At 26.7% G+C, this 24659-nt stretch overlaps 5 protein-coding genes across 6 annotated transcripts; 4 read left to right on the top strand and 1 right to left on the bottom strand.

Moving 5' to 3' along the window:
* Positions 1–251: 251 nt before the first annotated feature.
* On the top strand, positions 252–1557 carry LOC145740815 (acyl-coenzyme A amino acid N-acyltransferase 1-like; the record flags this gene model as incomplete). The annotated part of the gene is made up of 3 exons (XM_082558652.1): positions 252–323; positions 413–671; positions 767–1557. Coding segments are annotated over 3 exons (1122 nt in total), but the record flags the coding sequence as incomplete, so codon positions are not given.
* Positions 1558–1778: 221 nt separating this feature from the next.
* On the top strand, positions 1779–12547 carry LOC145757169 (exportin-4-like). Of its 2 annotated transcripts, none has more exons than XM_082572422.1 (23): positions 1779–2019; positions 2497–2638; positions 2793–2937; positions 3103–3219; positions 3376–3523; positions 3751–3866; positions 4001–4158; positions 4335–4506; positions 4794–4959; positions 5130–5250; positions 5430–5554; positions 5781–5934; positions 6032–6203; positions 6410–6579; positions 6860–7031; positions 7230–7416; positions 7584–7690; positions 10555–10735; positions 10849–10969; positions 11139–11252; positions 11365–11482; positions 11659–11778; positions 12145–12547. In XM_082572422.1, exons 1-23 carry the CDS (start codon positions 1860–1862, stop codon positions 12313–12315), a joined length of 3357 nt encoding a protein of 1118 aa, XP_082428548.1. In that variant the 5' UTR covers positions 1779–1859; the 3' UTR covers positions 12316–12547. The 2 variants fall into 2 exon arrangements, with proteins under 2 accessions (XP_082428548.1, XP_082428549.1); XM_082572423.1 differs by having other exon boundaries at positions 6032–6191; positions 12145–12546.
* On the top strand, positions 8568–10260 carry LOC145763689 (uncharacterized). Its single transcript, XM_082575194.1, has 5 exons — positions 8568–8593; positions 8722–8813; positions 8880–9103; positions 9283–9519; positions 9877–10260. Exons 1-5 carry the CDS (start codon positions 8568–8570, stop codon positions 10066–10068), a joined length of 771 nt encoding a protein of 256 aa, XP_082431320.1. The 3' UTR covers positions 10069–10260.
* Positions 12548–12572: 25 nt separating the features above from the next.
* On the top strand, positions 12573–15773 carry LOC145757227 (small ribosomal subunit protein uS9m-like). The gene is made up of 12 exons (XM_082572426.1): positions 12573–12722; positions 12817–12950; positions 13232–13322; positions 13502–13564; positions 13650–13680; positions 13894–14062; positions 14187–14222; positions 14376–14457; positions 14583–14711; positions 14819–14970; positions 15150–15373; positions 15559–15773. The coding sequence occupies exons 1-12, from the start codon at positions 12651–12653 to the stop codon at positions 15648–15650; spliced, it is 1275 nt and encodes a 424-aa protein (XP_082428552.1). The 5' UTR covers positions 12573–12650; the 3' UTR covers positions 15651–15773.
* Positions 15774–16225: 452 nt separating this feature from the next.
* LOC145763544 (prostaglandin E synthase-like) lies at positions 16226–17152 on the bottom strand. Its single transcript, XM_082575013.1, has 3 exons — positions 16951–17152; positions 16718–16800; positions 16226–16637 (listed from the first exon to the last, which is right to left on the bottom strand). The coding sequence occupies exons 1-3, from the start codon at positions 17071–17073 to the stop codon at positions 16391–16393; spliced, it is 453 nt and encodes a 150-aa protein (XP_082431139.1). The 5' UTR covers positions 17074–17152; the 3' UTR covers positions 16226–16390.
* Between the last annotated feature and the right edge of the window lie 7507 nt (positions 17153–24659).

The following is a 24659-nucleotide window of genomic DNA, read 5'->3' as shown; positions in this document are numbered from 1 at the left end:
AAAACGAAACAAAATTAACTGTTTTTTTTTGTAATTTTTAATTTTCTTATAATTTTTACTACGCTTCTGGGGGGGGAATTGTGTAGCGCACTACTTTATTGACATACGAAGCTAGTATGTGTGTTTACGTTATACGCATGTTGTTATTACCTTTTTCCTAATTACTTAAGCGTCCCGCTGTTATCTTATCTTTCATTCTGTAATTCACCGTTAAACTAGTAAGACGCTTTCTCACTGCTATTTAACTGCTACATGGTGGACAATATATGGGTATTGAACCAATGGGATTATTCTGGTCTATGCAATCTTCTCCAAAAAATAAGGTTTGTTTTGCAAAGTCGAATGTAAGTAAAATTTAAAGGAAAAACCATCTTTATTTAAAACAAGATTTTAAAATTGCAAACGTTTTTAGTGCAAATACCAGAGGTTCGTAAAAGTTGATGTTACTACGCCACTTATTGTTAATATATCCGTGTACAAAGATTTAAGAATAAATTCCGTCGAAGAATTATATTTAATTGAGCCAGAAGAGTTAAAAAACAAAAAAATTGCAAATGTTGCGATAAATAAATGGTTTATGGACACATCGGCAAAAAGAATTAAACTTACAATGAAGAAAGATGGCGTACACGGAACTGTATTTTTACCTCCAGGGGAAGGGCCGTTTCCAGGTAATTAAAATGTTTTATATATGTAAAATTAAGTTGTTTATATTTTTATAATTACTATTCAACGCCCAGGTTAAATAAAACATTTGTTGTGTTAGGGGTTGTGACAATGTTTGGACGGGCACTTGGAGAACTCGAATACAGAGCTTCTTTGCTGTCATCACATGGATTTGCAACTTTAGCTTTATCATATTTCGGCCTCCCCGGTCTTCACAATAACCTTAACAAAATAGCCCTAATGCCAAAGCAACTTGACTTAGAGTACTTTGAGAAAGCAGTTAATAAGTTAAGTAACCTTTCAACTGTAAGTAACGAAGGAGTTGGAGTAATTGGCAGCTCTACTGCCGGTTTTATATCATTTGCAATGGCAAATTATATTAACAAAGTTTTGTGTGCTATTTCGATTAATGGTCTTACTTACCCACTGTTTTCAAATATTAAATACGAAAACACAATTTTAAAAGCATTTCAGTTTACTGATATGTCTGATGTGAAAGATACAATGGCTCCAAGAAATTATATCGAAAAATTCCCTGGACTCGCTTTGGAATTTCACAAATTTGACAAAAAAGCTTTAATGTACGTGGCTAGGTTGGATGATCATAGCGCTCCTTTTGAATTTTTTGTTGATGAAATAGAAAAAGTTTTTAAAAAAAATAATCATTCTAACTATAAGTTGTTAAGATACCCTGATGCTGGACACTTGTTGGAACCACCTTTTACTATATTAAACAAGTCATTTCGTACAAAGGAAGAATCATTCACTATAGAATTTGGTGGAAAAATGTATGCACATGCCAGAGCACAAGAACACTGCTGGAAAGAAAAAATAAAATTTCTAAGAAAATATCTTAAACCTGCAGGGAAAATATTGCGGATTCTAAAATAGTTTATTTAATTCACATTATAGATTTTCTTAGACCTATTTAACAAATTTTTATTAATGCATAATTTTTAAATTAGTCTCTGTGGTGCAAAAGCAATATTATGGATGTTTTTAGTTTTGTCTTTGCAATAATTTTCTGAGTTGATTACTGGTCATATTAAAGTCACAACTATTGTTGAACTCATGTGTGTTGTATTTACGGTTTTTCTGTGTTTTTATTTGTGATTAAATAAATAAAGCCAATAACGAGTTTTATCAGTTTTCTACATAATTAAATAAACAAAGATTAGGTCAAAAAATAATAAATGGACCAGGAAACTTTCGTTCGCCGTCTTGAAGCAGCAACAGCAGCATCTTTAGCACCTCCAAATCTTGTTAAAGCTGAACAACGTCATGAGGCAGAAAAATTTCTTCTTAATTTTCGCAAATCAAAGTCACCGTTTAACACCTGTAAAGCTGTACTAGGTAAAATTAATGTCAAATAATCACTTATGGAGTTTAATAAGCATAAGCAAATCATAAGGAAAGCATGTACCGACAGTGTGGTGTAGTGGTAAGAACTCTTGCTACACCACACATGAGGTCGTGGTTCAATTCCCACTGATCTCATGCTGTAGCGCCCTTGAGTAAGGCGCTATAAACGGTATGAACTCCTGCTGAGCCAGCACTTAATCAGCAGCATAATTACCGGGCAATTATAGTTTCTATAATATCCCAAACTGCCACAGGCAACTCGAGACTAGGTCGGAGTAACTGATGTTACTCTATGTTTAAGTCGCGCAGTCGACTTTCCCACATCGAGGATAAAGATATATACAAAAAAAAATGTCAAAATATATAAACTTTAACAAGCATACACTAAAGTAACTGATTTATAACATTGGTAATATTTCAAAAAAATTGTTTTCTGCCTAAATGCCTAACCAACTAACAAACTTCTAGAAATGAGCAAGATCGACTCTGTTCAGTTTCAAGCAACGTCCACTTTAAAAGAAGCAATAATTCGTGAATGGGATAGTATAGATCCTGCTTTTAAAGTGTCAATTCAAGAATTTATTTTTAGTTTTGTTACGGAACACACCACGTGAGTATTTTTAAAAGTTTTCAAATGCAAAAATTTACAACTTGTTACAGTTTTATTTAAACTTGAAAAATGTTTTTTTCAGGTCTTAAATAAAAGAACTTTAGTAAAAGCTTTTTGATTTCTAAAGTTAGTTTTATTTTGGTAAATTTAATAGGTTAAGTGGTTTTGTTCGTGAATCTTTATCAAATGTGTTAGCGGTTATGATCAAACGGGGAAGTATCGGTTTAAAAGATTCCACACACAGAATTCCATTTTATCAACATTTAGCTTTGTTAATATCTTCTGGGAATGTTATTCCGGTAAATTTTTTTATTTAAGTGATTTTATGCTTAAATATTTAATTTAAAAAAATTGATTTTGTTATGATGTTCTTTAACTATTATGTTTTTTACGGTATTAGTTATATAAGTTGCTAATACCTTACATCACACAATTGTGGTTTAATCATTTTAGTTTCTTTTTAGGCAATGACAGCATGTTCTATATTAGCAGCATTATGTGTTGAGTTTTCTGCTTCTGATAAATCAAGTAATGTTGGAATAGCTTGGGAACAACATGCTTCAATAAAACGAAAATTTGAGGTTTCTGAAATTGTTAATATATATATGCATTAACACCCTAAAACTTACATTTATTTTTGTTAAAAAGATTTAATAGTTGTTAATGTAAAAAAAAAAAATGTATTATTTTTTTACAAATTTTTTATTATTTTTTTAAGACATTTTTTTTTTCTATAGGCGACTGATTTGTTGCGAATATTTGAGCTTACAATTGAGGTTCTACATCATATTGTACTTATCGATGTATCTCAAAACGTTCAACTTTGTGAAAAAGTTTTTCTTATTCTTGAACAAATTTTTAACTGGCAGTTTGCATCTGATCGCTGTAAGTCTTTAAACTACCATATTTTATAGGCCATATTTTATTTGCCTATGTAGAAAAAAATATTTTTTTTAAAGAAAACTAAAATTTTTTTAATGGTTAAGTTTTTTCTAATAGTTTTGTAAATTAAAATTTTTAATTGAACTTTACAAAACAATGTTTTATTCTTTGATAATGCTTACTAGTAATAATAGAAGTTTTTTTGGCAAATTAATGTATTTTTATTGTAGTTATAACAAAAAGATCTCTCCTATCTCGAGATTGTACGATTGTAATCGCTTTTAAACCTTTACCTTTGTGGAGTAAAGTGTTGTTTGAACCCACTGTCATGCAGTTATTCTTTAAGGTATAAATAAGGATTTTTTGGTATTGTCAGTTTTTTAAATTAAAAAAAACTTTTTTTTTAAAAAAATTTACAAACAATAAAATAATAAAATTGAATTAAAAAAAAAAAATTAAAAAAATGTTTTAATTTTTTAGCTTCACTCGGTAGTTAGAGGGAATTCAAGTTTGTGTGTTGGATCAATGATGTGCTTGTCCCAGCTAGCCTCACTTGAGGGAAGAATTTTTTCTAGCAACATTCTATCTGCTAGCTACCTTCATAATTACATGCAACATTTTCTACATCTATTTTCAAGGTAAATCAAAAAATTAACAAAAATCTTTAAACACAATGGATAAATAGCTCATGTGTTCAATTTTTCAAGGTATAAATGTAACTGTATTATATTTACAGTTGAACTAAAACAGTTGTTTTGTAATGCTTTTTCTATTTTAAAGATTTTTTCTTTTTTAATTTTTTTTTTGAATCTAGATCGGATATGACTGGAAACGAAGCACTAGGGACATCTCAAATTATTCATAATTTAATTGGAGCTCATAAACTTGAAGTTTGGTCTGCACTACCTCATTCTTTTTTTATTACTTTTCTGCAAACTATCAGTCATCTTACCTGCCTTTTTGGAAAGAAGGCAATGGATGAATCAGTAAGAAATTATAGTCAATTTACTAAGCTAAGCAATTGATAATTTAAATACTTTAGAGTAATTTTAAATCATTAAACTCACGGTTTTTGGTAGTTGAAAATTGGATAATATTTTTTCCATAATTTAAAATACTTAGCTATTATTTTTTAATTGTTTAAAAAAAATGACTGGATATTTTGAAGGGGGTAAAATTTACAAATACATAAAAAGTGGGTAGGTGTTATAAATATATTTGTTTTGTGCGCTACAGTATTACTTTTAAAGTCTCAGTAACTATTTTATTTTAGTCAGAAGATTGTGATGAGTATATGGAAGCCTATGAGAACATTTTAGATTGTTGGACAACTTTCATAGAAAAAATGGATGAAAACGACATCAAAACTTTTATTTCTCCATGTGCTGTGCATATAGTGGAGGGTTTTGTGCAATGCCATGTCAATGGAAATCAACAAGGTAACATAAATAATTTCTAATAAAGCTACATAAAAGCAACAAACCCATAATTTTAATGGAATTATTATACCTTGTTCTGACCTATAGAATAATTCAAAAGTAAACACTATTATTGTTATATGAATTTAATTGTAAAGTTTTGTTTAATTTTTTTCTAATGTTTTATTTAGATGACAGTGATGAATTTGATGAGTTAGATGAAGATGATCGAGTTAAATTTTTGTGTCAACTTTTATCAATATCAAGTCTTGCCAGAACCACTCTTCATACTGTACTACCCATGCTTACAGGGTAGGCATTCAATTTTGTCAATGAATAATATTAGGTTAAAATTTTACTTAATTAAAAAAATTGATACAGATTTTTGTATTTTACAATTGAATGTCTTTTTAAATATATGCATTTGTTTAAATTCGGCGAAATAAGATTTATGTTTAAACCATCTTTTAATTTGTTTTTATTTTATTTAGATTATTGCAAGATAGAATCAACAAACTGCAAGGCCAATTAGAAAAATTACACAACGACAAAAGTTCAAGTTGTTCAGATTTAAATAATGTTTTTGAAGATATTCACTGGCTTATACTTTTGTCAGGTATATATATCCTTTCTACTTAATTTAGCTTTACATTAAAGTTACTATAAACCTAAATAAAAATTAGTGTTTTATAATAAAAAATAAACCAATAAAGTAATAATCTTTAAAACAAAGAAAAAGTAACTAACAATTTACTATTGTTTTACGATGATTAATAAATAAGTTATGATCATAGAATTTTAATTTTTTTATTAGTTTTATTTATTTTTTAATTTTTTTTTAGGTCATATATTAGCAGATGAATGTGAAGGGGAAACCCCCTTAATACCACCTGAAATTTTACAACATTCGATTGGACAAAAATCAACATCTAACCACGTGTTCACCCAACCAAATCTCACTGAAATTATAAGCAAGTCTTCGGATGACGTCATTCGGTATTCTATTACTCTTTTAAAAAAGACTTTAAATTTTTTTTTATCGTGTAAGTAATATTTTTTTTTCATTGTGTAAAATATTTTTTTTATTTTTTAGATTGAGTTTTATGATTGTGGGTGTGAGCAGTATAGAGTCAAATGCTTTAAAACTTGGATTGCTTGATATATTAAGTCCACAATTAACTACCGATTTAATGTGGTTTTTTAATATTTGGGGATCAACTTACCTAGTTTTTCCTGAAGAATATTACAAAGAGGTATTATTTATGGTAAATAAAAAAATAGTTCAAATTTATTTGGATAATAAATTTGTTTTTATACTTTTTTTAATTTGTTATATTTTTTCATTTATGTTAAATCAAACCATTCTTTGTTTTAGTGTTTTTTTTTTATAAATAAGCTACTAAAAGTAACCAAATAATCTAACATTTTTTTTTTATCATTTGTTTTATTCTTTTTTTTTTTATTTTTTCAGCTGAGTCCAGCACTTACCTCTTCATTTGGTTTAAACAGTGAAGGATCAAGTTGGTTGGTAAATTATATAACCACTAAAATTTGTGAGGTTTTTCATTATTGGGTGGCAGAAGAAAATGTTTTAAGTGAAGCAGTAGAAACTCTACATATGTTGTTAGAAAATCAAAACAGGTAAATTTTTTTTTTGGTATGAGTAAGTTTAGCATTTATTTTCTGCATTTGGGTATTTTTTTTTTTTGTTTACGAAGAAGGTTTAAATTCTGTTTGTAATAAAAAAATGTCAAACTAATGGTTTTAACATAACAGTTTGTGTTATACTACGCTACGACTAAATATTAAAAAATAAAAAAATATTCAAATATTATAAACTATTTGTTCTTTGGTAAGGAACGTATACCTTTCAAACTTTAAATTAAATTATTTTATTTAACAAATATCATTGATGATTTAGGTTAAATTTGGTTGTTGAAAATGATGATTTCTGGAGTTTAAGTCATCAGTTTTGTTTAAACGACAAATCATTGGCATCCATTCCACTTTCAATACAACAAGCATTAATGACTGCCATTGTACTAACTGGATCAGCTAACATGAATATTTACAAGGACAAGTTTTTCCAACAAGTTAGTTTTATAAATTAATTTATTTGTGATATAAATATGGAATCAAAATATAATAAAAACATTCAGGTAATGTGATATAAACTTAACAAAAAATTTGACTGATTTTTGTTAATATTAACGGTACATTTTTACACAGGCAAACAACTAATTTAATACAAGCAGTTGTAATTATTTTTGTAAAAATAATTATTTTTTTAGACACTTGAACCTTTACAACTAAGATACAAACAATTAGTTGGTAGTGAACAATTTTCAACATCATTTCAACAACAAAACACACAAACTGAAGTAAATAATTTACTTTCCCTATTTCGGGGAGTTGCTAGTGCGTCAAAACCTGCTAATTCTGTTGCCTTGTTTAAGTATTTATCCAATGTACTACAAGGTAAATTATTTTTTAGTTTTTTATAAAATCATAAATTGTTCTATGTCTTATATTTTATGTGGTTTTTATTGTTTGGGTTATATACTATTTAGAAATTTTAATTTGCTTGTTTTTTCATAGGAATTGTAAAAAAGTTGTTAATTTATTTTTTCCATTTTTTATTACAGATTGTTCAAATTTACTTGATCTCTTTCATTTGTATGAGCAAATTGTTGCAACTATTTTGGAACTTTTTGTTGAAGTCATCCACAAACAAATCTGCTTTCTTAATAATGTAAGTAAATTTATATACCAAAATGTATTTTAACAATAAATTAAATTATAAAATTTGAGGACAAATTATGTTTGCAATTTGGTATTATAAACAAAAGGTAACTATCATACTATATTCATTCATACCTGTACTTTTAGCTGTGCTATTTTGTATAGGCCTATTTAATTAAACAACTATGTTTAATTTTATATCTTGAAAATAAGACTAATATTTACATACAGTATCGATTAATATGATTTTAAAATATTATTTATTAAATATACAAAAAAATTTTAAACTTGATGTAAAGCTAATAAAATGTGACTAGCTAAGTTATGATGAAACATTGTGATTTCAGGACACGCACTTTTCAATGTTTACTTTTACTTTCGGTTAGATGACTAAGTGTAATGTGAAATTTTTCTCTAAGTTAAGATAATGTTGGTTAGTAGAGGGTATTGTTGTGTTATACAATAGGTAGACAAAAATGTTATACAGGGTATATTTTAATTAAAACCAAATTTGACATAAAATAAACAGTAATTTGCGTATAAAAAAAATTAGGAAAGATTGAATATTTACTTAAATAATAAAAAATAATGTTAAAAAAATATATACCAGTATAGTAATTAAAAATATATAGCAAGTAATTAAAAAAAAGCGTTTAAAAGTAAAAGTTAGTTATTTGTTACTTTTCATTTTTTTACACAGATATGCCTTATGTAATGGTGTACCCTTATGCTTTTTATTGACTTAGTGGTTATTAGCTTATAAGTTGATTAAAGAGCTTGTCGTTCGTGTTTGCTCATTTTCCTTCAACTTCTAGTAGCGTTTAGTAAAGTAATTTTTGTTCTTTTGTAACTTACTACCCTGTTGGACATAGGATGATAAATGAAATATGAAGTTTGTAAGCCTTTGTAAAAGGTAAGTGTTATTTTAGTTTTGCTTTGGTTTTTGTTATAAGTGTGATTTTATTTAATTTAATAATTTAATTTATTTCTAAATTTTTGTATATGTAGTATTTTTATGATCAGTATTTTTTTACTTCGTAGGACGCAGATATTAAGAATTATAGTTTTGGCTGGAGTTTTATTCATGGTTGTTTTATTTTTAACACAATTTAGTTCAAGAAAGCAATTACAAGGTAGGTCTTAAATTACACATATATAAGTGTTATATATTTTTTTTGATACATTTGCTTAATTTTTAGAACCTATATCAATATTTGATATAGCCGTTAAGAAGCCATATTTATCAATATCAAAACTGAACAGCTTTGAAATTTTTACCGACTGTACAAATTCTGGGTATTTAAATATCGATGCTTATCCATTAATTGATGCAAGTGCTGTTTTTTGTGGTTTTTATACCGAAAATTTAGTAGATGGACTTATTTCTCTAAGAAATGCAAACCCATGCGAAAGTAATAAAAAGGTAGTAACAAATTTTATATTGCCCATAAAATTACTTTTAACGACATAAAAAATTTCAAAAATTTAAGAAAAATGGGAGTTTGTTTATTTCTGTAACAACCAAAACAAATACGTGCTTCTTTGATTTTTTAAGTAATGTTTTACATAAATAACTTAATTTTTACATTTTCTTGTTTTTAGGAGTGTGATTACTTTATTGAATTGCCGATGGAAAACATTTTACTTATCAGAATTTCAAAAAAGAATGCAAATTCAAATTTAGTTCAAGCTTTGCTTAGTCTAAAAGACACCAACAACCGAATACAACCACTACAGAGAATTGGTTCCAAGCATCATTATTATTTTCTACCTCCACTATTGTCAGAATATCACGTCTTAAAATTTTTAAGGGAAATATATGTCATTTGTTCACATCAGGTATGTAATTTAAATAAATTTATACTGAACATTAGGTTTAATTAAAAACCAATCAGATTATTTTGCAAAGTTTGACACATAACGAGGTGTGTTAAATACACAACTTCGAATAAACTCGTATATCAAGGAGAGTTTTTTAAATTTATTGCAAGGTCAAGAAGACCTTTAGTACCTGTAACAGCTTTATTGTTGCTTTTGTAATTAAATCCTTCTTTACCAAATCAGTAAATTACATATTAAAGTTACGATTTGCTCTTAGGCATGTTATTTGATGTCATACATTTTTAAAACATTGTAAATGTTTGTCCATAAACTCGTTGACGTCATATGTCATTAAATTTATTGATTTTTCTGCAGAGCCCAATGACTGAAAGTCGGTTTTATGCGAGTTTATATTCAGCACACCTGGCGCAATATCATTTCAAAAATGTTTGTATTTTTATGAAAATAAAAGGGAGCAGCATCATCAATGCTTATATTACTGCAATGTCTTTGTGCAATGGCGATCATAAACCAATGTGTTCTGTTATCCATATTAAAATTCCTTGACAAATCTTTAGAACATTAAAAAATTATTTTTTAAAAATAAGATAAAATATGAAAAAGTTTATTTTTATCTTTGTAAACCAATACAATTGTATGGAAATGTTGCTAAATAAATTGAAATACAGTTTTTTTTTGCAATCATAATTATGCAGTAATAAGTTGTTTCAAATAGTAAATGTTTCCTTGTTTTTTTGCAAAGCCTTTTTTTTTTTTTGAAAATTTATTTTTTATTTTTTATCAAAATATCGCTGCTTTTTGTTGTTTTTCAGCTATTTCACTGTACTATTATTTGTTGCTGCAATATTTAATAAATAAAACAATTTATTGGTGTATTAGCAGTTTTAAAACAAAGAAGAAAAGTGTATATCATGTAGACAAGTTTCCAAATACAGTTTTACTTTTTGTTTAGAAAAAAAAACAAAAAAACTTGGGACTTAATACTTTATTTGCCTTCATACTTTTTTATATATTTTTATCTTTTTATTTTAGTCACATTCTAATCAACTGTACGAATGGTCAATGTCAATTCTGAAATCTTACAGTAAACATAATTTGGGAAAAAAAAAAATGAAAAACAATGACGAAGATTGTTTTAACGAGCTTTCCTTAATCATGGAACTTCTAACTAATATTTTAAACAAGGATTTTATTGATTTTGGGGAGCAAGATGGTAAATTTATTAATTGTTTTTATGAATATACTCTTGCATTAGTATTGCAAGCACATCAATAGTTTTTGTATAAAAAATAATTTAAAATGTTTAAATTTAAAATTGTTTTGTAGAACCTGAAATCTTGGTGCAGGAACCTGATAATGTGAATGCAGCAGATGTTGTTTTGTTTGGATTTTCTGTGATTGTTCCTCATATTACTGAAGAGTTATTATTGTATCCCTCACTTTGCAGGTAACATTTTAAGTTTTCAAAAAAAATTTCATTTTGAAAGTTTTTAAAAAAATTTAATGTGGGAACTAAAGGATTTACTTTTTTAATAAATGGCCTTAAAAAGTGTTTCTAAAATGATTTGATAACTTTCAAATTAACTTTTTTTCTAAAGATTTTTTTTAACTTTTAGTCAGTATTTTAAGTTGGTGACATTCTTGTGCGAAATATATCCAGAAAAAATTGAAAAGTTACCTTCTTCCTTGCTTCAGTCTTTTGTTTATTCCTTACAACTTGGTCTTACTGCGTAAGTTCTACACATTTTTATTTGGTTTATAAGTCATAATTTTCTTAAAAAATTTAGGTATAATTTTCCTTTTTTATATTAGAAATGTTTTAAAAATTTATAACTTGAACAGATATGGTACTGATGTTTGTAAATTATGCCTGGAAGCAGTAGAGGGTTTGGCATTACAATGTATCAGAACCAAGGACACAGAAAATATTTTACATCAAGCAACCTTACCTTTTATGAAGGTAATATTTTAATTTTATTTTGCTTAATAATTGTGTCTTAAAACCTAAAACTAAATATTTATTTTCTATAAAATTCTGTGAACAATTATTAAATTCATTAGTTTAAAACATTTTGTTCAACAACTTAAGAATTGTATTTCTAATTACAAAAAAACATTAATTAAATTTGATTTTAGCATGTTTTTGATGCGATAATAGTTCATGCAAATGACTTAGAACTACTTAGAAGTGCAGGGGAAACTTTTTACACAATTTTGTGTTTTAAACCTGATCAAGTGAACCATGTTTTTAACCAGGTATTTTTTTGTTTTTTAGAGTTTTATTATTAATATAAAAATCACATTGTAAAAATGATTTTTTTGTTTAGTGTTATACTAATTGATAGCCCACCCTACAGTTGGGATTTTAACTTTAAAAATGTAGTCACAAGTCTCAACTAATATTTACCTCAAATAATTTACACATGCACCTCAAATGGCAGTTTTTTTATTTTTTAGGCGTATAAATTGAACATATGTATACGATACATTATACTTCATTATATATATTTATAAAACCCAAAGACAGATCAACATACAAATTTTGTGAAAAAGATTTTTTGAAATATGTGTGATTTAAATATTCTTCAAAAAATTTTACATCATTTAATAATATTTGTGCAGGTTGTTGAGGGCCAGCCAGACCCAGTTTTAAAACAAAGACTTTCAGAAGGTTTTCATGCTTTAATACCAGATTTACAAAACCTTTCAACAGAACGATCACATCGAACCAATTTTCTTAAAAATTTGGAACGAGTCATTTTTAATATAAGAGGAATTTTATTTATTAAATAAGAAATTTGCGCTGATTAACAATAGTTTTACCTTCATGGTATTGTATTATTTATCTATACTGGAGAAAATCCTTATTTTTAAAATGAAAAAATATTTGTAAAATGAAAAACTAATGGTTTAATACATATCCACTTATTATTTTATTTAAGTATTTTATTTATTTCGTTATAGGAAATATATGTTTTTATATACTTTTCTTGCTATTTTATTGTGCCTTAACTGTATGGTACTTGCCTAATATTATTTTATAACATTTTTTTAAATCATATTATTTTGCATTAGTATATGAAAGTAATATTTTATTGTTTTATGATTTAGATACTTTAAGTATAAAAATGGCTAAAAATTGTTTAAAATGTGTTATACTTCAAAATGAAGCTAAGTTGTTACTTCAGCCATTGAGACAGGTATATTTTGTACAAAATATATATTTTTTAAATTTACTTTTTTAAAATATTTTATTTAAAAAAGTTTTATTGTAAGTTGTAATTATTTTTTTAGAATTTCAACATTTTAACTTATCGGAATATATCAACATCGAATGCATGTTTCAAACTATATAAACTCAACTTGACATCTTCTAAATCAAATCGACAAAAAGAATTACAAACTCAATACTCTAAAGATTATGTAGAGTAAGTTTTACTTTTTTATATTTATACTTTAAAAATTTAACTAATTGCATGACCAACTTACTTTACTTATATATATAAATTTTTGATTTTGTGAATATTAAAGTTAACCAAGTTTAATAATCTTTTAAATAATTGTTTGTAAATAATTACAAATTAATTTTAATTTTATAAATAATTACAAATTAATTTTAAAAACAGTTTTTTTAAAGTTTGGTTTTGCTTTTAAGAGTTTATGTTAATAATTATATAAACTGAACCTTTGTCATTTGAAATTATTGTAGTGCGAAAATAGAAGAATATGATTTAGGAGTAAAAAGGTTAGCTAGAATAATGGGACACGATCCTGAAACCTTTACTGCCATTGATGTTAAGGTAAGACTTTTTTATTTATATTTAAAAAACAGATTTGTAAAAAAAAGTTTTCTTATTTTGATTCCATTAGGTAAAGTTTGCAACTAATCAAAGTTAGGCAGTTTTTTTTTGTACAGCTCTAACTAGTATAACGAGTTTTTTATTTATTTTAAATTAATTATTTTTTAAATTTTCTTTAGAAAGCGATAAAGTATTTGTTTCCTTCTGGATTAGATGACGAAGGATCAAGACCTCAAATGTTGGTTAGTTTAACAATTTATCATAATTTTTTTTAGCTATTTCGTACAAATATTTATTGGTAAAATTTTATATTTTTTTGTGTTTTAGCACCCACATGAAGTATTTCCACAAAGACTTAGTAAGTATAAAAAAATTTTAAATATGTTTTAGTTATTTTAAATAAAATGCACTTGAAAAAAAGTATAATATTATTTATTTAAAATTAAAATAGGTAATTTTCTTAATTAATATTAAATAAATATAGTCAAAAAATTTGGAGCAAAGGTGTTTTTGGATTTTGTTTGTTATTCAGAATAAAACCTAAAAATCATATTTTGCTTAATTGCTTCAGAATCTCAAGTCGCTAAAGATGGTCGTCCATTTCATTATTTATTCTACACATTGAACCAACAGTTTTATCAACTACTTCATGATGCTTATCAACACTTGTTAGATGCAAGAAATAAATTAAACATACAAAAAGCAATGAAATCTACTGCAGATAAACAAAAGGGTGTCATGTAAGTATGGTTCAATTTTTTATTTTTTTAAATTAAAAAAAAAATTTTTTTTTGGAAAGGAGAAAAAATTTATAATTTTTTTTAACTTATTTTGAAGTGTTTTAAATGTAAGTTTTTTTAATAGAGGCTTCAGGAGTCCAGATATTACTCCAGATCCAATGTAAGTATTTTTTTAATATTGTTGTTATGAAATCAGTATTTATTCAGAAATACTCATTAAAAAAAATTATTTTGGCTTGATGTATTTGTTTAAATTTGTTTGAATATTACATGAATTTAAAAACTATTGTTTAAACTAAAAACATTTAAATAGCAATCTGCAGAGAACGAAATGGATTTCTAAAGAAGATTTGGAAATAAAATTTCTAACTGGGATTAAACTTAATGAACATCAAGTATGAAATGGTTTAAATAAAATAGCAATTAATATATTTTAAAATAAATACATATTTTATTTTACTTAAGTAATTTTAAGTGCCAGATTGATTATAAACTCCATTTATTTACATAAAAATTTTAGTATGTTCAATTTATCAACCAAATGGAAAGACTTACAGAAGAACCATATGCAAATGACAGCAAAGATTTTATTATGCAATTTCGTCAAAATATTGTGAAGGAACAAAACATTGACGATAATATTAAAAAGGTAAAAATAGGATAGGGGGGGATTCTAGCGTCGAAAAAAAAGATTGTTGTTGCTCAATTTACAATTTTCAAATACAACTTTTGTTTTTCAATTATGATAATTTTTAGATTCAAATTGATGATAAGGGAAGACAATTTGTTATAGAAAAAGGTGCAAAAAAGACAGCTTTAGCAGAAGTGAAATTAATTCACGGTGGAAATGGAATAATTACTGTCAACGGGGAAGATTTTGATTTATTTTTTTCTGTGCTTGCAGACAGGTAATTATTAAAAATGTGATTAATAATTTTTTGAATGAACATTATTGTTTTGTTTTTCTATATTGTAATCAGATGTATTTTGATGCCTATATTCTGTAAATCACTGGTTCTATGATGCATTGCTTATTAACAAAATTTTACTGGTGCATGTTAAACAACACAAAAGTTTTTTGTTACAGGCAGGCCATTATTTCTCCTTTTTCATTTCTTCGAATTCCGTTAACATTCGACGTGGAAGTGACAGTGGATGGTGGTTTTAGTGGTGCATGGTCTGTGTTAAATGGTTCCAAAAACATTAACCCAAACACGCCCAAATCGTCAATGGCCGTTGCAATAAGGCATGCCATTTCACGTGGCTTGCGGTCGTTTTTGGACGAAGATAAGATCGAGTTAATGAGACGAGGTATTTCAATCAAATTAATTATTAGTTTCGATTTATGTTTATAAGGAAAATATGCAGAGGTTATTAAAAATATTTTAAATACTATTCTGTCGTTTTTTACTTGTAGATGTTTAGGGCACATATTATATATAAAGTATTTTTCGGCTGGGTTACCGACAATGTATTAAAAAAAAGTAACTTTTTAGGTGGTTTGTTAACCTTAGACATCAGAACTCGAGAACGTAAAATGTTTGGCCAAGTGGGTGCCAGACGAAAATACACATGGAAAAAAAGATAATTTTTTAGGAATTTTGTTGTTGCCTAGTTTTGTAAGATCTTGGTTTGGCCTTGAGTGCTGCTTTTTTTCTTTTTTTAAGGCGTTGTGAAAGTGTCTTGAAAATAAACGAAGCGTTTAAAAGTGTTTTGTTTGTCATTTAAAAGTCAGTTATGGTGGTCAAACCTATAATAAATAGAACCTACTTTTGCGATTCACCCAACTGGCATTTTATTTTAGGCAAAGTTGTGGCTATATGAACCTTGAAAGAAAAACGATTCTACCTTTTTAAGCCATCATCCCATTTGATCTAACGGTTCATTTAAACACAAAGCGAAATTTTTCGCAGGCAATTTAACACTACCAAAGTAAGCTGTTTGGTTTCTGTTTACCTTTTGTGATAATTAGTTCAAATTGCAACGTGCGTTAGGCATCAAAACCTTTTCATACGCGAGTAAACACTAAAATTGAGAGATTTTAAATTCAGCATTTATAACGTACGGCCGGTTTAATCGAATGCAAATGTTTTAAATTCTTGTAATATTTTTTAACTGCAGGGTTAATAACTAAAGTAAATAAACAAACCATATTTTACCACATGAAGTTTTTGATTATTATAATTTGTTTAAAACCACTAAAATACGCGTATGTACATAAGCAAAACAAACCACATTACAACATGTAATAATCACATATAGAAAGGAATTCACGTTTTACAAAAAGATGCAATAAATCGCAAATTACTAAACAAATATTCGAAATATTTAGATTATGGAGTAATACACAACTGTTACGGTCGCAGGCACGTGGACAAAATACAATGCTAAAGAATATATCACAGAACGTGAGGGTGCAGGGAATTTGTAGGCGTAGGCAATTGAATACAATATTCTTAGAAAAGTATAGGATCGCATTGTCCAGCTGTACCAGAATATACTAACTGGTGTACATGCAAGTATAAGTGTCACGAACAAAAACATAGGGACGCATTCTAAATCATTTTGTGCGATTCTAAACAAAAAACGATTAATTTAAAAAACAATAAACATTTAAAACATCAACCGCTTTGTTTATTTAACTTAATAAATTACCTTCGAATGCGCTCGACTTCATCGTTTTCCCGGCAAAACTGAATTCCGCCGTGTTTAAGTGCATCTTCGGGGTTTGCAAACGACTAAAAATGAAATAATACATTTTTTCATTAATTTTTTTTAAAATACAAAATAAAAATTAAAAATTTTTTTTTTTAAATAAATAAAAATTTCTCTTTTTAATGTTGTTTACACCGAAGACGAAACGCTTAAAATGTTAGGATAATACTTACTTTGGTTTTTAATCTTACTTGCCCAGTCACGAAACTAATTACTACAAACTCGAAAGCTAAAATGGCGCAATAAAACCCAAAATAATCCAAATGCTCATCGGTAGCTAAGTTATACGATATCATTTTAAACTATAAACTGGATTTTTAACAACAAAAGTTAAATTATAATGTCATTCGAGTCGCGATTAAACTAGCTTTTTGCACCTTAGTTAAAAAAAAAAGTTGCATTAATTTATTTTCTATATTTTAGTTAAATCTAACTCATGGTAAATAACTTATTTTGATTGAATATCGTAAGTTGTCTTACACGACTTTCTTCTGCAAATTTTAGAAGTACAATTTCTACGTCTTTAAAAAGCATTAAATTTGTATTTTGTTATAACTCCAAACTTTAAATACATAACCCGATTATACATAAAAATGTCAAACAAACAAAAAACGATCAATCAAGCATAAACACTAAAAAAATCAATCTCAAATCAAGATCAATTAAGCATAAACACTTAGAAATTTGCCGTTTGTTTTTAAATACATAACCCGATTATACATAAAAGTGTCAAACCAGCAAAAAACGATCAATCAAGCACAAACACTAAAAAAATCAAGATCAATCAAGCATAAACACTAAAAAAAGGGAACATATTCCACCTTCTTTTTTTAGGGCCTATAAGGTTTAGGGCGAATGAATAAATGATAACTACTACATCGTTAAAGTACATTGAAAAAAATGAACGGCAATAGTATTAAAACATTTTAACAAAAAACAAAATTTTTTTCTTTATGTATAAACAACTACTTAAAATGTAACAGAAAATTTATTTGATAAATAAAAAATGTTTTGAAATTACTTGATTATTTTTAAAAGTTATCTTTATTGTGAATAAAGATATGCATGAACATTAAATATGTTCAGTAAAACAAAAGTTAGAGCATTTTTATATTTTGCGTTTTGGTCTGCTTATATTTCTTATCAGCGCCTAGTCACGTGACATTGTGACGTCAGTCATTACAATTTGTTGGTAAAAAAATATTTTTTTTAATTAGAAATTTACTGTGCCGTTTGAACTGCAATACACTAAAGAAATTGTAAATAAAATATTTTTGAAAATTATTTTTATCACAGAAAATTATACGGTGGCCCACAAGGGCAAAACATTTAAAAAAGTAAAAACATTTTAAAAACTAAAAACATTTAAAAAATTAAAAACATTAGTTTAAAAAACATTTAAAAATTTGAAAACATTTTAAAAATTGAAAACATTTTAAAAATTGAAAACATTTTAAAAATTGAAAACATTTTAAAAATTAAAAACATTTCAAAAATTGAAAACATTTAAAAAATTAAAAACATTTTAAAAATTGAAAACATTTTAACAATTAAAAACATTTTAAAAATTGAAAACATTTTGAAAATTAAAAACATTTTAAAAATTGAAAACATTTTGAAAATTGAAAACATTTAAATTTTTGAAAACATTTCAAAAATCGAAAACATTTTTCCGGCGCCAACCAGACCTTACGCGGTCCCAAGACAGAGTTACGCGGTCCCAAGACAGACCGGAACTCTAAAGATATTAAAAGTCGACCACGAGGCGCTACCTGTGCCGCTGAATGCAAGTTACCAATAGTTTTGGACGGTTTTTCTATATTTATTTAGTGTAAAATAGGAATATGGGCATACATAATTAAATGAATTAGTCAGTGTCAGTTTGACATAGTGACAGCGGTAGCCTGTGGTAAAGTACATGGCGTACCGGTTTAGTGACCTTTTGGCTGGTGGCCTGCAGAACTAACCCTTTGCTAAATTTTAGCGAATTAATCCGCTTTATATTAACCTAAAAATACAATAACTTTAATATATAGATATTTAAATTGCAGTTGGGTATAACTGTATTCGTTGTGGCAATAGAATTCCGACTTCTGTACTGTGGGCTACTGGGCTACCCTGACTGTTAATACATTTTTTTTTAAATTTTGGCATTATTTAGAATTTTGATGTTGTTTGATTTGTTATTAATAAAGTCAAGTAGCAGTCAGAATAGTTGCTAGTAAAGCAGGCACCTTCAAACCAGATTGCAGAACTTGGTTTTGCAGTACACACATGGCATACATGTATACTTGTGACTAGACATTTTACCTATGTATACGGAGTGTTTTTTGTACAAGGTTAATAAGTTTAAAAAATAAAAATTGTTATAAGAATTAATTGCTAACATTGTGAAGAATACATGCAAGAAAGTTTTAAATATTGTCCTAATTGCTCAAGGCTCTGAGGTAATCTTTATACCAGGAAAAAGCATATTCCATTTACCCTTAAGCAAACAAAGACGAGCTTGGAATAACCTATGGAAGAATTGTGTTGTATATTTGTTTTACCACAGAAGTTACTGATAATAGGATTCAAGAAACAGTTGTTAATATGGAACCTAAATGTTCACACAATACTGAAACCATTCCTAATCAACGTAAACTGTAGTCATTTGATTGAAAAAAAACTTTTATGACAATGAGAGTAAGTCTTTTAAAAATGCAACCTTGTGTGTGAGTTAAGTAAAATTTGTGGTTTGATGAGGTTCACTTGTTTTTGAAACACTTAATATTTCATTTTTTTATAATGATATTATTTTTAACTTTAACTAAACAATGTTAAACATAATTTGTGTCAGTTTATTTATTATTTAAGTAATCTTTTGAAAAAATTGTACCATGTACCTACTGTATTTTATTAGAAGTTGTAAATAGCAGCCTATGGTATATGGATGGTATTTTATGTTAGTTTTACCCATTAAAGTTTTAAGGTTCTAAACTGTGTAATTTTTCCTTATTAATAAATCTTTGTTGTTTTACCATTTGTGATAAATCAAATTATTATATATACTTAAATAAACAAAATTATAACACAGCCCGGATTATTTATTGTACAATCAAAGTATTTCAAAAAGTAATAAGAGTTAAATTTTACCAACATGCAACCTTAAGCAAGTTTTTGTACAAATTTAAAGCACTGTCCCAATCCTTGGGTAAGGAAATCCCATTAGCCGATTCCAAAACATCAGCAAAGTATCTTTGATAAATTGAATTGTCATCACAACTTTCTGGTAAATTTTGGGTAACATGTTCGTATTGACTGTTTAACATCATTGCCAATTTATTTTCCCCATCATGCAAATGTGGCAAATAATATAACTCATCCAGACGTCCAGCTACAGTTTCATAGCCAGATTTTCAAATATAGTGTGAGTTCCACCTTTGAACAACATCATCAATTTCATACAGTAGCAAGGTTGAAAAACAAAACCACAAACATTCCTCTTGCATTTTGGTATAAAGTCTTGTTGTGCAATTAAATCTTTACAAAAATTCATCCACCAGGTGGTACTTGTTCTTCGCAGAATAGACCACCAGGCCTCAATTCTTTGGTTATGCGGAGATGTACCGTATATGTGCCCATTTTTATCATTACAAAAATAACATTGCATGGTAGCAACAAGGCCATTTTCTGTTCCACAATCAGACATAACTTTATGTGGATAACCACCCAATTCAACTACCTTGTTGAAATAGAGATTGCCGATAATTACAGGATTATTATTGGATCTTAGTACCTTCAACCATAATATTTTACGACTCCAGCCATCAATGCATCCATGCAATGCAAAGCCGTAAGGCTTAAGTTTGTCATATCCGTCAATATGCCATCAAGTTAGGACCAGGAGAACAATAATTTCTTCGTGCTTGACTTTATTAATAACAAATCAAACAACATCAAGATTCTAAATAATGCCAAAATTAATAAAAAAAACATTTATTAACAGTCAGGCAGTAGCCCACAGTACTCAGAACTCACAGTACTCAGAAATATCACGTGACCTAATGAAAACCAAAATAAAAATTACCTCAAACTTTGGTTTTACTAAAAATTTTCGCGAAATGTTTTATCTTGAATGTTAGTTAGGCCAATGCGCGTCTAATAAAATACAAAATTTTAGGTTTTGAGATTTCATAAATTTTTAATAAAAGTTTCATAACTTTTATGAATATTAATATTTTCGAAAAATATTTTGTAAACACGGTAATTGGACCTGTGCGGTTCTAACACAACAATTATTTTTCGATTTAAAATTTTTCATTTTTAAATTTGTATGCAATATCATTGACCAAAAATATCACGTGACCTAATTAAACCCAAAATAAAAATTACTTTAAACTTTTGTTTTACTGAAAATTTTCGCGAAATGTTTTATCTTGAATGTTAGTTAGGCCAATGCGCGTCTAATAGAATACAAAATTTTAGGTTTTGAGATTTCATAAATTTTTAATAAAAGTTTCATAACTTTTATGAATATTAATATTTTTGAAAAATATTTTGTAAACACGGTAATTGAACCTGTGCGGTTCTAACACAAAAATAATTTTTCGATTTAAAATTTTTTATTTTTTTTCAAAAAATTTGTATGCAATATCATTGGCCAAAAATATCACGTGACCTAATGAAAACCAAAATAAAAATTACCTCAAACTTTGGTTTTACTAAAAATTTTCGCGAAATGTTTTATCTTGAATGTTAGTTAGGCCAATGCGCGTCTAATAAAATACAAAATTTTAGGTTTTGAGATTTCATAAATTTTTAATAAAAGTTTCATAACTTTTATGAATAATAATATTTTCGAAAAATATTTGGTAAACACGGTAACTGGACCTGTGCGGTTCTAACACAACAATTATTTTTCGATTTAAATTTTTTTATTTTTAAATTTGTATGCAATATCATTGACCAAAAATATCACGTGACCTAATTAAACCCAAAATAAAAATTACCTCAAACTTTTGTTTTACTGAAAATTTTCGCGAAATGTTTTATCTCAAATGTTAGTTAGGCCAATGCGCGTCTAATAAAATACAAAATTTTAGGTTTTGAGATTTCATAAATTTTTAATAAAAGTTTCATAACTTTTATGAATATTAATATTTTCAAAAAATATTTTGTAAACACGGTAATTGGACCTGTGCGGTTCTAACGCAACAATTATTTTTCGGTTTAAAATTTTTTATTTTTTTTCAAAAAATTTGTATGCAATATCATTGGCCAAAAATATCACGTGACCTAATTAAACCCAAAATAAAAATTACCTCAAACTTTTGTTTTACTGAAAATTTTCGCGAAATGTTTTATCTTGAATGTTAGTTAAGCCAATGCGCGCCTAATTAAATATAAAATTTCAGATTTTGAGATTTCATAAATTTTTAATAAAAGTTTCATAACTTTTATGAATATTAATATTTTCGAAAAATATTTTGTAAACACGGTAATTGGACCTGTGCGGTTCTAACACAACAATTATTTTTCGATTTAAAATTTGTTATTTTTTAAAAAAAATTTGTATGCAATATCATTGGCCAAAAATATCACGTGACCTAATTAAACCCAAAATAAAAATTGAAAATTTTCGCGAAATGTTTTATCTCAAATGTTAGTTAGGCCAATGCGCGTCTAATAAAATACAAAATTTTAGGTTTTGAGATTTCATAAATTTTTATTAAAAGTTTCATAACTTTTATAAATATTAATATTTTCGAAAAATATTTTGTAAACGCGGTAATTGAACCTGTGTGGTTCTAACACAACAATTATTTTTCGATTTAAAATTTTTTATTTTTTTTTTTAATTTGTATGCAATATCATTGGCCAAAAATATCACGTGACCTAATTAAACCCAAAATAAAAATTACCTCAAACTTTTGTTTTACTGAAAATTTTCGCGAAATGTTTTATCTTGAATGTTAGTTAGGCCAATGCGCGCCTAATTAAATATAAAATTTCAGATTTTGAGATTTCATAAATTTTTAATAAAAGTTTCATAACTTTTATGAATATGAATATTTTCGAAAAATATTTTGTAAACACGGTAATTGGACTTGTGCATTTCTAACACAACAATTGTTTTTCGATTTAAAATTTTTTATTTTTAAATTTGTATGCAATATCATTGACCAAAAATATCACGTGACCTAATTAAACCCAAAATAAAAATTACCTCAAACTTTTGTTTTACTGAAAATATTAGCGAAATGTTTAATCTTGAATGTTAGTTAGGCCAATACGCATCTAATAAAATACAAAATTTTAGGTTTTCAGATTTCATAAATGTTTAATAAAAGTTTTATAACTTTTATGAATATTAATATTTTCGAAAAATATTTTGTAAACTCGGTAATTGGACCTGTGCGGTTCTAACACAACAATTATTTTTCGATTTAAAATTTTTAATTTTTTTTCAAAAAATTTGTATGCAATATCATTGGCCAAAAATATCACGTGACCTAATTAAACCCAAAATAAAAATTACCTCAAACTTTTGTTTTACTGAAAATTTTCGCGAAATGTTTTATCTTGAATGTTAGTTAGGCCAATGCGCGTCTAATAAAATACAAAATTTTAGGTTTTGAGATTTCATAAATTTTTAATAAAAGTGTCATAACTTTTATGAATATTAATATTTTTGGAAAGTATTATGTAAACACGGTAATTGGACCTGTGCGGTTCTAACACAACAATTATTTTTCGATTTAAAATTTTTTTTTTTTTTTTAAATTTGTATGCAATATCATTGGCCAAAAATATCACGTGACCTAATTAAACCCAAAATAAAAAATTACCTCAAACTTTTGTTTTACTGAAAATTTTCGCGAAATGTTTTATCTTGAATGTTAGTTAGGCCAATGCGCGCCTAATTAAATAAAAAATTTCAGATTTTGAGATTTCAAAAATTTTTAATAAAAGTTTCATAACTTTTATGAATATTAATATTTTCGAAAAATATTTTGTAAACACGGTAATTGGACCTGTGCGGTTCTAACACAACAATTATTTTTCGATTTAAAATTTGTTATTTTTTAAAAAAAATTTGTATGCAATATCATTGGCTAAAAATATCACGTGACCTAATTAAACCCAAAATAAAAATTATCTCAAACATTTTTCTCTTCAAAATTTTTGCAAAATGTTTTATCTTGAATGTTAGTTAGGCCAATGCGCGCCTAATTAAATATAAAATTTCAGATTTTGAGATTTCATAAATTTTTAATAAAAGTTTCATAACTTTTATGAATATTAATATTTTCGAAAAATATTTTGTAAACACGGTAATTGGACCTGTGCGGTTCTAACACAACAATTATTTTTCGATTTAAAATTTGTTATTTTTTAAAAAAAATTTGTATGCAATATCATTGGCCAAAAATATCACGTGACCTAATTAAACCCAAAATAAAAATTGAAAATTTTCGCGAAATGTTTTATCTCAAATGTTAGTTAGGCCAATGCGCGTCTAATAAAATACAAAATTTTAGGTTTTGAGATTTCATAAATTTTTATTAAAAGTTTCATAACTTTTATAAATATTAATATTTTCGAAAAATATTTTGTAAACACGGTAATTGAACCTGTGTGGTTCTAACACAACACTTATTTTTCGATTTAAAATTTTTTATTTTTTTTTTTAATTTGTATGCAATATCATTGGCCAAAAATATCACGTGACCTAATTAAACCCAAAATAAAAATTACCTCAAACTTTTGTTTTACTGAAAATTTTCGCGAAATCTTTTATCTTGAATGTTAGTTAGGCCAATGCGCGCCTAATTAAATATAAAATTTCAGATTTTGAGATTTCATAAATTTTTAATAAAAGTTTCATAACTTTTATGAA

The sequence above is a fragment of the Corella eumyota genome, chromosome 1 (assembly GCF_963082875.1).
Source record: "Corella eumyota chromosome 1, kaCorEumy4.1, whole genome shotgun sequence".
Lineage (NCBI taxonomy): Eukaryota > Metazoa > Chordata > Ascidiacea > Phlebobranchia > Corellidae > Corella > Corella eumyota.
The sequence above is the reverse complement of the archived record's forward strand: the minus strand, read 5'-3'. Positions and strand labels throughout refer to the sequence as shown.